The 14,843-nt window shown below is 43.7% G+C and overlaps 1 protein-coding gene across 6 annotated transcripts in view; it reads left to right on the top strand.

The window, feature by feature from the left end:
• The first annotated feature begins 14,757 nt into the window (after positions 1-14,757).
• The window catches only part of herc2 (HECT and RLD domain containing E3 ubiquitin protein ligase 2), a 133,342-nt gene continuing 133,256 nt past the window's right edge, over positions 14,758-14,843 (top strand). For all 6 annotated transcript variants that reach the window (XM_042334465.1, XM_042334462.1, XM_042334464.1 and 3 more), the window contains exon 1: positions 14,758-14,843. In XM_042334465.1, coding sequence (XP_042190399.1) covers positions 14,792-14,843 — 52 coding nt within the window. In that variant the 5' untranslated portion in view covers positions 14,758-14,791.

Here is a 14,843-nt window from a genome sequence, read left to right as displayed (position 1 = left end):
ATTACCTGCACCATTCTGCCCTCCAAATTAAGGTTTAAGCGCTCTGAGACACTACCCTGTGTTATAATACATATAGCAAGTTGTTGCTGTTGTTGTATGAAACTTGGCATTTTGTTCAACTCTCAACTCTTCTTCAAACCTTTCATAATAATAATAATAATGCTTTGTGTACGATATAGGGCCTTATTGAGCCGTCTAAAAGTGCTTCACAGAACATACTGTAAAGTGAAATGACTGCATATTTTGTGGACGAAACACGGCAGCCAATTGCACACAGCGAAAGGGTGTTATATATTTTTCAAAAATTATTAAATGACACAAGAGACAGAAACCCTGGTGCAATCATTTTGCCTTACTTTTGCAGCTGTGCTGTTCTGTTCTGCTGGACGGGTGTCTGGAGATGAGCGTGTGAAAGAGATGTCGATGAGCGCAGGGAGCACTGTCATCCTCAGCTGCTTAATCTCGGGGCAGATCCCACAGCATTTGCCTGTCAGCTGGTACTGGACATCACTCTACCCGGAGTGTAGTGGCTCTGACGGGGGCAAGGTGGTGGACATTTTTGCTGACGGACGCACCATGATCGCGAATGAGTTCAAGGGACGAGTGATTGTATACCGTTCAAAGGTTAGGAAAGGCGATTATTCCATCACGTTGAAGGGGGTTACAATCCCTGATTCAGGAGAGTTTATCTGCAGCCATCAATACTTTCCTGAAGAGAAGCAAGTGAGACTAATGGTCAAACCAGGTAAGGGTCATTAAGCCAATAAGATTTTCAGGTGTATGAATTTCACATTTCTAATTCATAACTGGCCGGTTCCAAAGAATAATGCACATTCATTTTGATGATTTATGTCATTGTCAGAGGGGAGATATGCCCAAGAAATATTTTTACACAGCGAGTTGTTATGATCTAGAATCACTGCCTGAGAGGTTGGTGGAAGCAGATACAATAATGACTTTCAAAAGGGAATTGGATGTTTACTTGAAAAGAAACATTTGCAGACTATGGGGAAAGTGCGGGGGAGTGAGACTAGTTGATAGCTCTTTCAAAGAGTTGGCACAAGCACGATGGGCAGAATAACCTCCTTCTGTGCTGTAGGATTCTATGATTCTATAGACAACTACATTTCCCCAATGGATCCTCTGAGTGATCCACAGAGGCACTGAGGCCAATTGTGGATCCTTATTGCTGCCCTGGGCAAGAGCAAAAAGGAAATTCCTGATCTATGCAGCTCAGTACTCCACTGCAAGGTGCATTTAACTTATGCTCAAACCTGATCCTATAGCAAGGTCTATTCACCTTATTGTATTAGAAAGCTATCTAGGTCCTGTGGAGTCCTGTAACATAATGTTTCGCAGGCTTGCCTCGCAAGCAAGGGGACCCGGGTTCGATTTTTGGGCAGGGCAAAACATTAGCTAAGTTTCCTTACTCTACACGCCTCAGTTTACCTAGCAGTAAGTAGGAACCTGGTTGTTAGTCACTTTCCCGTGGATAATAATCTCTCAAAGAAAAATTTGATTGCTTAATCCATGACTGTTTGTGGGACGCTGCTGTCTGCAATTGGCTGCCGCATTTCGCTCACAAAATACATAGTCAATCGACTTTACAGTGTATTCTGTGAAGTGATTTGAGACGTCTCAATGGCGTGATAATGCTCTACACAAAGTGCAAGGATTATATAAAGTGGCCTGGATCAGCCCTATTGCAATTGTTAGAGGCAGTGTACCCGACAACAAAAACTTGCATTTATACAGTGCCACTTACACAAGGTAACATCCTAGAGCACTTAAATGTTGACACATGTTTAGACATTTTGTTCTGAAATCCCATTATAAGTTTAGAATGAAATTTTCTCTTTCCTTAGCAAATGGTATACGTTCAACACTATTGTCATCTTTGTGTAAAATGAAACCAGACTTATAGTATACTTGATTGATTGATTGTTCTTTTAGGATGCATGTCTAACCTCCACCTGACAGTGAGCCCTCCGTTGGTGGTACTGGGAGGTGCTGTTACGTTAACCTGCACCTACTGCGGTGAAAAAAGGCTCACACCACAGATAAAATGGCAATACGATGGATTACCTGTCACAGACACAGGGGTGGTGAGTTTAACCAACAATGGGCAGTCTCTCATCATTTCTCACGTGAATCAGGAGCACTTGAAGAAGTATGGATGCAGCCTGGCCAAAAAGGAATCTACAGTCATTGAAACGTGCCTGGATATAGGTAACAACCTCTTTCAATCAAAGTACTCGCTTCTAAATAGGAGTCTAATGCCGGCCTAGCTCAGTTGGTAGCACTGAATCCTCCCAATGTGAAAGGTGCTCTATCAAATGCAAAGATGATTATTATTTTATTATTATGCATTTCCTTTGTAGTTCTGCGTGATGTCTTGCTGAAGGTTCCGGGCAAACTATTGATTCTAAATAATATCAATAAATAATCTTCATTAACAAAACCTTACTTTATCATTGCAGACTTTAATCTTCTGGACACCACGATGTTTAATCTAGATTATGATCTGCCAGCGAGTACCAGCACACCACTCACTTCTTTTGATGTCACCACTGCAATGACCACTGATCAAACCACACCACAACAACCAGATCTCAATCCCACTTCACAAGGGGATGATCCAGCATGGACCCAGAATAGCTCTCCAGTGTACAGTCTGAAAACTGAAAGCAGCAGCCCATTCACCGCTGAACTGAAGCTAACCACCGAGGAAATGTCTAAGTCACAGGATGAAACTATAAACCACAGTGAGCTGGGATCAGCTTCAAAAGACTGTCCTGTTGACGTTGATAATAGTGGTTTGGGAGACCTGCCCACATACACTTGCATCGCCCTGGGTGGAATTCTGCTACTTATTATCATCGGGTGCATACTGAAACGACTCAGAGGAATTTGCACATGTAAATCTTTTTCTCTCTTTTTTAAAATAGAGGCCATGGGCTTTCCATAAAGAGAAATATATTAAATGAGGTAGCATTGAGCCATACAAATCAGAAAGCTTCCTTGCTCTGGGCTGAATTATCTGATCTCAACTGTTGATCAGTCACTGGGGCCAGGGAATCCTCCAACTCAGCTCCTGTTAACGTTGCAAGCCAAAGCCCTAACGGGTAGGGCTGTCCTAGTTGTATAAGTAGCGGGAAAGCTTACCAGATAGCATTTTCAACGGCAAGCTGTGCGGTTTCATATGGTTAGACTCCAGCAATTACTCCGAGGCACATTCTGGGGTCCGCAAGCCTTGGCTCTTGCCAACCTGCTCCTAATGCTTTCTCCAATTAGGTAAGCAGGATGCATGCCTTCAGGGAGAGCATGCACATTGCATTCCAATAAATATCTCTGGAATTTCCACATGTAGGTGGGATACATGAAACTCTATTTGGTTTGGATACGGTGTGGAATGCACTGCCTGAAAGGGCGGTGGAAACAGATTCAATAACAACTTTCAAAAGGGATTTAGATAGGTACTTGAAAAGGAAAAATTTGCAGGGGAATGGGAAGAGCGCGGGAGTGAGACTGATTGAGCGGGGGGTAGCTCTTCCGAAGAGCCAGCACAAGCACATTGAGCCAAATGGCCTCCTTCTGGCTGTAATATTCTGTGATTCTATGGTTCTTAAACATGATGATGGGCTTCCACAATTGTCAGGCACCACCCGGTTGCCCACTAATAAAATTGAGGTTAATACACTTGCTTTCACTGCTCCCTGGTTGGTGGGGGGGATATCAAAAATAATCAAGCAGGGTTCCTCTTCCTGAGAACTGTAAAGTGAGCAACTTCATACAACTCATTTGTCTGAAGTGCCTTTCCCTTTCTAATCATAGTCAAATTGCCAGCCGTGTCTGAGCTCACACTTGAGTGATAGGGCTCATACAGGAAGAAATGATTGTTTGAGAAACAACAACTTGCATTTATATTACGGAGTGGAGGCAACGGGTAGTGGGTTGGGGAGTAAGCAGGTCGGGGAGGTAGGGAGGTGTCAGGACACGAAGGGATTTGAAAACGAGTGAGAGGAGCTTGAAATCGATCTGTTCGCTGATAGGGAGTCAGTGCAGCTAGAACTGGTGTGATGGGGGTATGGAGTTTAGTGCGGGTGAGTTTGTGGGTGGTGGAGTTTTGAATTAACTGGATTTTGTGGATGGTGGAGCTGGGAGGACCAGCAAGGAGAGCATTTGGGTAGTCCAGGTGGGAGACGACGAACGTACACTTTGAGATGACAAAGCTTTTGGAAATGGTTTCGGTGTGTCTGATAACTACAGAACTGCACCCCAGAAAGAATCAGTACCTTGGGACGTCCTCCCGACGTGAAAGGCGCTATACAAATGTAATTTGTATTGTATTGCATTTTAGAAGAGGAGGGGAGAAAATTTGAGAGTAAAAAAAATAGCACAGGTAGAAAATTTGTGATTAAGATTAGTGATTTCTTTGCTTTAACAGGTGGAACCCATGATGTGGAGCAGATTGCCAGGTATGAATTAATCTGGATTTTACCAAGAAATGAGACCGTTCACATTTGTTACATACAATTGTTAGTACTACATAACTTCAAAAAAAAATTCTCATTATATCTTCTATAAACTGATGCCTACCTTCTATGAATGTAGAAGTAGAAGTATACTGGATCACACATACTGTAATATTAATAATAATAATAATCCTTGTATTTGATATAATTGCTTTATCGCTTTGCCGAAACGTATCACAGATATATTGTAAAGTGGAGTGACTCTGTGTTTTGTGGGTGAAACATGGCAGCTAATTGCTCACTTCTATTATTAATAGTCTGCCACATATTGTACTTACAACTCTCTGTGCTTTGCAGTTCTATTGTAGAACAAATTATGCCTAGTAATTGCAAACTGATAGGAGGAATGTTCCTCAGTTTCATTTATTTGCTTTATTTCTTTGCAAATTCAGTGAATGTATCATAAATAAATTTCTATTTATTTACCACAGTGGTCCAGTGCCTGACGATCCTCATGCTTCAGAAGGAATGGCTCTAGGTAAGATTTATTATCTCTTTCTATAAACGGTTTCCAGCTAACAGGATGGGCGGATAAATTCCTCTAATGCTTTGCTCTAAAATTGACTCTTAAAAATTGTGTTGATTTTAGCACAAGATCGGTTCGGACGAAAAAACTTTCAGCCCATCCAATTTCATCCTTCCAGAGCATCTACCCTACTGGCTGGCTCTGGCTTTTTGCTTGTCCCTCGTCCCCTCCGCTCCACCATCAGCTTTCAGTCACTACATCCCCAAGCTTCGGAAATCTTTCCCCCAATCCTCCACCTTGCCCCCTCCTTCCACTCTTTTAGATCACGACTGAAGACCTTCCTCTTCAACTGTGCTTATGGTCACTTCCTTCCTCCCCCTGGCTTGGCATCAGGGTTCGCCACTGTTGAGCACTCCGAGATGCTGTCCCAAGTAAAAGGCGCTATGTAAATGCAAGTTGTTGTAGTGTCCTCTCATCACATAATCAATGTCAGTGTCGTGGCCTCAACTATCCTTCCCAGAAAACTATCCCAGTTATTAATTACCTCTGGTTAAAGACAAACATGCTGTCGGTCCTGGAATTGCCATTTTCTACTTTAATCCTATGTCCTCTTGTTCTACTGTTTTTGTACTTTCTAAAATATTGTTCTGGATTTACTTTTTCAATCAATGTAAAAATTTTTATGCAATTCTATAAGGTACGCTTCTGAGATGTCTTCTCTCATGACTGAAGAGCACCATCTTGTTTAATTACCAACTTATCTTATTCCTCTAACATTGGGGAATCATCCTTGTTGTTCTCAGAACTGCCTTTTGCGGTGACCAAAACTGAATTCAGTACTCTGGATGTGGCCTGATTAGAGCACAATATAGGTTGAGAATGATGTTTATCTGATTTTTCTTCCCTCTGTGTGGCCCGGTCTCTGCTTGACAGCTATAAATTGGGTCTTAGAGGGTAGATGTGTAAGCCCAAATTGTAGAGTCCTGTAGCTCAGTGGTTAGGGCACTTGCAAGCCTTGCAAGCGAGAGGATCTGGGTTCAATTCCCAGCAGGGAGAAATGTAAGGCAAGTTTCCTTACTCCACACACCTCTGTTCACCTAGCAGTAAGCATGTGATTTCATGAACCTCATTTCATATATTGTATTATTTGACAGAAACTCAGGATGAGTGCCTGGGAGAGGCAAGGAATAATAACTTTGCTGAAGTTCATGATCCTGCAAACGGTAGGTACAATTAATCAATTACAATTAATTACATTAATTACCTTAATTGATACTAATTCATTGAGTAATTACAATTACTCCTGCAATTAATTCTGCAAACGGTTGGAAAGATAATTTGCTGCACACCGACAAAAACAGACTTTGAATGTGATTGAGATTCCCTTCTGTTAAAAAAAAGTTTACATTTTTACAATACAATAAAAATCAAATGGAACAATATCATGAAAGAGGCCCTACTTTAATTTATAGACAGCAGCTAATAGCGACTATTTTCAGTATATACTAAAAATGAATGCGTTAATATACGAAAAACCAGGCAACATCTAATATATATACATATGTGCAACTACTTGAACTCCGCACTTTCCAGCATAGAAATCATAGTGCCCCGTGGAGTTTTTTTTACCTCAATCTGTACCGACCTTTATATCCTTCCAATACTCTTCTCAAACGCATATGTCTCCAGTTATTCTATGAAGAACGTAATGAATGTAGAATGTTGTTAGGTTTCTATTCCACATATTAATTGTAGGGGTAAAGGCATCTTGCGTTCTGCTTCATGTCATCTGTATATACTATGTAAAAATAATGTCATTCAATCCATGACTGTTTGTGGGACACTGTTGTGCGCAATTGGCTGCCGTGTTTCACCCACAAAATACACAGTCAATTCACTTTACAGTATATACAGTGGGCAGAGCTTTGAAATGCATCGATGATGTGATAAGGCGCTATATCAAATGCAAGGATTATTATTATTACCTCTCATTGATGTAAAGCCATGGAACTTTTTTTTCTGATAAGATCAAATTCAGCTCGCCAGCCTTCTGTCGATAGGTTAGGCTCTTATCTGAAGCTTCTCTAACATTTCAATATCCTTTTGTAGCTATAGTCCTTGAAATGGCGCATATTATTCCCAATTTAACCTGGCTATTATTTTCTCCGCTAAAATCTGTCACATTGTTCCAGATTTACTTCCATGCTACTTATCCTCATAATACATTACATTCACTTGTTTTAGAAGAATAAATATCATTAAAAAATACAAGCTGTTTAAAAAAGAACCAACTGCTTTGTTAATCAATGTGACACAATTTGATTTACACTATTTAAGAACAAAATATTGTGCAATGAAAAATATCAATCAATCAAATTGTTTCTAAATCCTTTATTGTCTGCAGGAGAAAACCAAGATCCCAACCAGGAAGAAGAGGATAATAGTATATCACAGGTTAGATTCTGCTACTGTAGAAGAATGGAGTGACTTATAAGTCCATCAGTGAGCCACAATAATAATCATTGCATTTGACATGGCGCCTTATCACAGCTTCGAGATGTCTCAAAGTGCTTCACAGACTGTACTGTAAAGTGAATTGACTGTATATTTTATGGGCAAAAAGTATATAAAATAACATTGGTACGAATGACTGACAAAATATTGCCAGCAGAAGCAGAAATATCGCCTCAAAACAGTCGTGGATTGAGTGACCACATTTGTTTTGAAGGAATTATTACTCCCGGAAAAAGCGATCCGCCAATCGACTAACAACCGGGTTCCTACTTACTGAAGGTAGACTGCTCTAACCACTAAGATACAGGTCTCCAGTTATCCAGAGATAACTCTCATCTCTTTTGCGATTGAAACTTAATCCAGCAAGAATCAATCACTTCAGGAGTTATACCTTCCAGTGACCTTAATTTATAATGGTCTTGGCCCACTGCAATCCTATCTACTGAGCTCTCTCAATGGTCTAGTTATGAAAAGGCAGTATCCACAGCAGGAACACGTCAGAGAGAGAATATTGGCCTAAGTCGCCGGGAAACAAAAATATGTAGGGTCCCCATGATGAGGGACTATATATGTGTGAACTCTGTGTGCGCGGAAATCAGATGAGACCAAGTCTGTGCTTGGCAGTGATTTCCGCCTCCCCCACTAGTCCAATAAGCTATCAACACTCATCAGCCAGGCCTACATATGAAGGATGGCTGCTTTATTAGGCTTTATTCCCGGGCAGGGCAAAACTTTAGGCAAGTTTCCTTATTCCACGCGCCTCTCTTTACCTAGCAGTAAGTAGGAAGCCAGTTGTATCTTGATTGGCAGATTGCTTTTCTGGGTGTAACAAAAAAAATAATAATTTAGGCATTCAATCCAGGACTGTTTGTGGGACACTGCTGTGTGCAATTGGCTGCCGTGTTTCTCCCACAAAATATACAGTCATTCACTTTACAGTATATCGTGTGAAGCGCTTTGAGACGTCTCGAAGACATGATAAAGCACTATATCAAATGCAAAGGATTATTTACCGTGTGCTAGAAGGTTGCATATCCCTGTCACAGCCAGATTAGAGAGAGAAGAAAATCCAAAATGATCAATCAAATCAATCAAAATTGACTTTCTCATCAAATGCAGAAATTTATAATGTGCCTTTGAAAACAACTACAGTTGGAATACTGAATAAAACATTTCCCTTCACTTTAATTTTTGAAACATTCTGAAAGAATATTGCAGATTACGAATATTTTTGCTTTGCTATTGTTCTGTTGTCCGGCATTTTGCAGCCTTCACTCTGATACGTATATTTTTAAGAGGCTACACTGGTAAAGGATTTAAACTAGTTTTCCAAAGATTTGATCAAGCCTCACATATGTGAAGTTGTTAATAATAATTAGTAGGAACCAGGTTGTTAGTTGGTTGGTAGATCACTTTCATGGGGTAATAGTCCCGTCAAAAAAAATAAAAATAATAATGTCACTCAATCTACTACTGTGGGACACTGCTATGTGCAATTGGATGTAGTGTTTCGCTCACGAAAATGTTGTTCTCACAAAGTATATTCTGTGAAGCGCTTTGAGACGTCTCAACAACACATTGAGACACTATATCAAATGTAAGGCTTATTATTATTATTATTATTATTAACACTTAATATAGAGCAGAGCATGAGATGACCTGATCACACTAGCAATAAAAGCGTTCGGTTGGTGATATTAGTATAAAGGACTCAGTTAGCCCTCAAATGCTAAAAATAGTGGACAGTTCTAAAAATATTCCATGTGGGCTATTATTTTTAGTTCACTGCAGCAGTTTCTGAATGCCATCATTCAAGCACAGAAATAATGTTGCTGTTTGTTTGGTCAGCCTGTTGCATCCTCATTAATTTCTCTGTCGTTTGAACGCCTAACATGAAAGGAACATAAATATTTTTGTCGTTTCTTTCTCCTGTTCTATTCTCCACCCCAACTCCTCAATTTCAGCATATTTTTACATGGCCTCAGTTTCAGCAGACTAGTGAAGGGCAAAAAAGGTACCTTGGTTTGTGCGACACTGCTGTGCGTAAATGTTTCGCCCACAAAATATACAGTCATTTCACTTTACAGTATATTCTGTGAAGCGCTTTGAGATGTCTAGAAGACATGATAAGGCGCTATACCAAATGCAAGCATTATTATTATTAAAATGCTCCTTTCCTTTAGGTGACAGGGGTTGATGAAGGAATTACGAGTGAGGACAAGGAAACACCAGAAATTGCAAGCCTGTATGATGAAGAGCAGTAATCAGGGAATTATGAAACAACAGCTTACATTTCATGTTAGTTATTTTCCATCTATCCACCGACTTTTGCAACAAGTGCTTACAGTCCCATTCTAAGTGCACAGTCAAAGATCAGTACGTAAGAACTTAAGAAATGCTAGATGAAAGACCAAGGTCCATCCAGTTCGCCTTCCACCATCCTGCCAGTCGCGTGCACATGTCATGTCCCAAACTGTGCACTGTGTCCCACGATATTACTTCCTAAAAGAGATCTATCCAAGTTGCTCTTGGGACGTCAGCGCCTTGGGACGTCCTCCCGACGTGAAAGGCGCTCAATAAATGGAATCTTGTTGTTGTTGTTTTGAAAGAATCAACATTTTCTGATTCCATCAATGATTCCCTGGGGAGCCTGTTCCATACATTTACTGCTCGCTCACGGAAATAGTCTTTCTGCAGATTTGTTTTGAAATCCCCCTTCAATTGCAGGCTACGTCCTCTGGTTCCACTATTCTGGACAAGATAAAACAGCTTCACATGGTCATATTATCCAGTCCCTTTAGAATCGTAAAAAACATCAATGTATGTACTGACAAGTGAAGAATTCCCTTGGAGTTACCTGGCACACATTGTAGAATTTAGTGTTACTGTAGCTTAGTGCTATGATTACTGACAAGCAGCCAAAATAGCCATTCAGAAGTTCACATAAAATTAATTAACAAGCCTTTTTTTTGTCATGTAATCTCTGTTTTATTGTATAATTTCTCTAATTTTTTAATGATGATAAATAAATCACTCTCTGCTGCTTTGATTTAACCGTGAAATAATGAACATGGCATTAAAGAAATGCACCATATTACTGTATTTCTCATAATTTTATCCAAATAAATTAAATGTCAGTTTGTTTGCTCCTTTGTTGAATAAAATGTAGTCCTAGTACTACCGTATTCATTGTTTTCAAATAAAAACTGTGTGAAAAGCATAAATATTCAAACTATTTACTTAATAATAATAATCCTTGCATTTGATATAGCACTTTATCACGTCTTCGAGATGTCTCAAAGTGTTTCACGGAATATACTGTAAAGTGAATTGACTATGTATTTGTGGGGAAAGCTCGGCAGCCAATTGCACACAGCAGCGTCCCACAAACAATTGAGGTTTGTGGAAACGTGCCCCATTGCTCCAACAGAGAACTGCACGATACCAAACACTATTTATTAAAGTAGAAATGATTATGGGGGATAATGGAAACTGCTAGTTTCAATTATGAAAATAAACTGGCGATTGAGACAGTTTTGATCTCTGAGTTGACTTAGTTACTTTGTGCAGAATAGATAATATTATGTAAATAGACAGGGGATTTTAACAAGATCTCCTGGAAGAAACATGCAGTCAGCATTCTTCAATAATGTGTCAGCCTGGCTTAGTCGGTAGCACTCTTGCCTCTGAGTCAGAAGGCTGTGGTGTCAAATCGCATTGGGATACTGAACACGTATGGGCTCACACTTCAATGCAGTGCGCGGGGGGGGGGGGGGTGTATTGCATTGTCACAGGTTCCGTCCTTCAGATCAGACGTTAAACTAAGATCATGTCACGTGGATGTTATAGATGCTACAGCATTAACTGAAAAGAGAAGGGAGATTTTTCTCCCATTTCACCTTTAAGGCCATCCATGGCTTTGCCCCCTCCTACCTCTCTGACCTGCTGACTCCCTACCAACCTGCCCGCTCCCTCCGTTCACTGGGCTCCGGCTGCTCCATGTCTCCCGCCCGACCGCCCTACCATCGGTGGCCGAGCTTTCAGCCTCTCTGCCCCCACACTCTGGAACTCCATCCCACGATCCCTTCGCCTCACTTCCTCCCTTTCCTCCTCCAAGGCCGGTCTCAAGACCCTTCTCTTCGACCGTGCCTTTGGTCTCCCTCCCACCTCTCTGCCTTCCCTCACCCCTACCCCACGCTCGGGCCCCGATACCTGACTGTTCAGCGCTTTGGGACATCCTCCCGATGTGAAAGGCGCTCTATAAATGTAATTTTGTTGTTGTTGCAGTGTGGAATCCCCCAAATAAAATTGGTCATTCACTTCATGAATGCTTGTGGGACATTAGCTATGCACATAGGCTGCTGTGCTTGCCTGCAAATAAACGATATAGTAAAGTCCTGTGAAGTGCTTTGCAATATTCTCCCGATTTAAAAATACAAGGATTTTGTTTAAAAAGTGAGAGTCCTGCCATCACGAGTGCTTTTAGGGACAGCCCTGATGGTGCAGTGAAAATAGCTGCCACTTAAGTATCAGGAACCTGCTGCTTTGTATCCCGGTCCATGTTGAGTTTGCTCGTCTCAGCGAGTTTGAATGGGGAGGCTAAATGGCCCTGGTCTTTCCCTCGTTTGGGAGGGAAAAATCAGCCAGGTTTCCTGTTGCTGGTCCCTCTACATTAGCGTGTGCGCGTGTGGTTGTTGTGGGGAGGGCCGCTGAGTGGTCCGCTGACACTAAAATAGCAACAATAATGCTTGCAGTTGATGTAGTGACTTATCACATCATTGAAACGTCTCAAAGCGCTTCACAGAATATACCGTGAATTGCATTGACCGTGCATTTTGTGGGCGAAACGCGGCCAGCTGACACCAATAAGGTACACGCGTGATTCATTGGGCAGGAGGACACATTGTGAAAGGATCTGGTGAACTGAAGTGAATCCTTAGTTTGGTTGGGTTGCAATGGAAGTGAAGCGCAAGGGGAGAGGCTGGAGCTGTGGCAATCTGACAGGAGCAGCTGACCATGACTGGTGCCGTCTGGGAGTGGAGTCTATCCAGGGCGAGATCAGATTGCCCTTATAGAGAAGATCCTCCCCCGCCAGTCACAAGGCTATTTATTTACTTACGGTTGCTGCAAGCTTGTGTTGACAACTGCATACCCTTTGCTCCAATTTCACGAGCAGCATTACCCTCCGCAGAACAACAACAATAACAACTTGTATTCATATAGCGCCCTTTACGCAGGGTATCGTCTCGGAGCACTTGAGCTTGATAATCTTGAGAAGAGCTGATTTCTTGAAAGAAACACAAATCACCTTTTACGTATATAAAAGAGCACTATAAGTAATAACTGTTGATGGGAATTTTTCATTCTCTTCAGTGACAAGTCTTTATAGAGCGCCCTTTATGTGGAATATCGCCTCGGAGCACTTGCCATTCGCGCCGAGGGTGACAAGCTCGAGAGGGGCTGATTTTTGTTTAAAAAATCACACTTTTTTCAAAGAGCACCAAAAACCATAACTGTTCATGGGAATTTCTCATCCTCTTCAGTGACGAGTCTCACTGCGTGCCAGCTCCGCGATGGTGAACCATTACTGCCGTCGCTCCTTGCACTCTCTCTCTCTGCGTAGGTTAACCGGGGGATTTGAGGAATTGTATAATAATAAGACTTGGCTTTGGTATACAACCCACGACTGTGCGCACCTGACTGACGCGTTTCGCCCACAAAATACACAGTCGATCCACTTTGCAGCGTTTGCAGCTTGTGGAGCGCTTCGAGACGTCGCATCGAAAGAGATCCGCCAATCGACAAGGAAACAGAGGCGTTTGGAAATAAGGAAACTTGCCCGAGGCTTCGCCCTGCCCGGGAAAATCTAACCCAGGTCCGAGCGCGCCAACCCCACCGCGGGACTCCACAATTCTCAAATGAATAGATAATAACAACGACTACTACTCTCGGCTGGACGAGTCTAATGCCCTCCTCGCCGGCCTCTCCTCCTCCACCGGTCGCACCATCCCTCTCATTCACTCAAACCCCCGCCGCCCGCATTCCCACCCGCACCAAACCCCGGACCCCGATCGCTCCAGTCCTGGCCAAACCCCACCGGCTTCTTGTCTCGGATCCGGCGCATCCACTTCCACACCCTCGCGCTAGTGTTCAAATCCCTTCATTCCTTGGCCACCCCCCAACCCCACCATCTCTCTAACCTCCCCCACCCCCTCACCATCTCTCTAACCTCCCCCCCCTCACCATCTCTCTAACCTCCCCCACCCCCACCATCTCTCTAACCTCCCCCCACCCCTCACCATCTCTCTAACCTCCCCCACCCCTCACCATCTCTCTAACCTCCCCCCTCCCCACCATCTCTCTAACCCCCCCACCCCCCTCACCATCTCTCTAACCTCTCCACCCCTCTCACCATCTCTCTAACCTCGCCCCCCCACCATCTCTCTAACCTGCCCCCCACCCTCACCATCTCTCTAACCTCCCCCCCACCCCCCCTCACCATCTCTCTAACCTCCCCCACCCCACCATCTCTCTAACCTCCCCCACCCCCACCATCTCTCTAACCTCCACCCCCTCTCACCATCTTAACCTCCCCCCCCCCTCACCATCTCTCTAACCTCCCCCCTCCCCACCATCTCTCTAACTCCCCCCCACCCCCCTCACCATCTCTCTAACCTCCCCCACCCCACCATCTCTCTAACCTCCCCCCACACCATCTCTCTAACCTCCCCCACCCCTCACCATCTCTCTAACCTCCCCCACCCCTCACCATCTCTCTAACCTCCCCCCACCCCACCATCTCTCTAACCTGCCCACCCCTCACCATCTAACCCCCTCTCTCTCCCCCTCCCCCCCCCTCTCTCTCCTCCCCCCTCTCTCTCTCTCTCTCCCCCTCTCCCCCCCTCTCTCTCCTCTCCCCCCTCTTTCTCTCCTCCCTCCCCCCCCCCCTCTCTCTCCCTCCCCCCCCCCTTCTCTCCCTCCCCCCCACCTCTCCCCCGTCTCCCCTCCCCTCTCTCTCCCCTTCTCCCTCCCCCTCTCTCTCCCTCTCTCCCCCCTCCCCCTCTCCTCCCTCTCCTCTCCTCCCCCTTCTCTCCTCTCCCCCCTCTCTTTCTCTCCTCCCTCCCCCCCCCTCTCTCCCTCCCCCCCCCCTCCTCTCCCTCCCCCCCTCTCTCCCCTCTTCTCTCCCTTTCTCTCCCCCCCCCCTCTCTCTCTCCCTCTCCCCCCCTCTCTCCCCCTGGACACTGGTGTTGATCTGCTGTAGATCTGAGGTGGGAAGATGCCTTCTGAGTGCTTCTGTCTGGCAGCTCAGCCTCGTTTCGACTCGAAGT

Source organism: Callorhinchus milii, unplaced genomic scaffold (genome assembly GCF_018977255.1).
Source record: "Callorhinchus milii isolate IMCB2004 unplaced genomic scaffold, IMCB_Cmil_1.0 Scaffold4, whole genome shotgun sequence".
Taxonomy (NCBI): domain Eukaryota; kingdom Metazoa; phylum Chordata; class Chondrichthyes; order Chimaeriformes; family Callorhinchidae; genus Callorhinchus; species Callorhinchus milii.
This window is presented reverse-complemented; position numbering and strand designations above follow the sequence as displayed.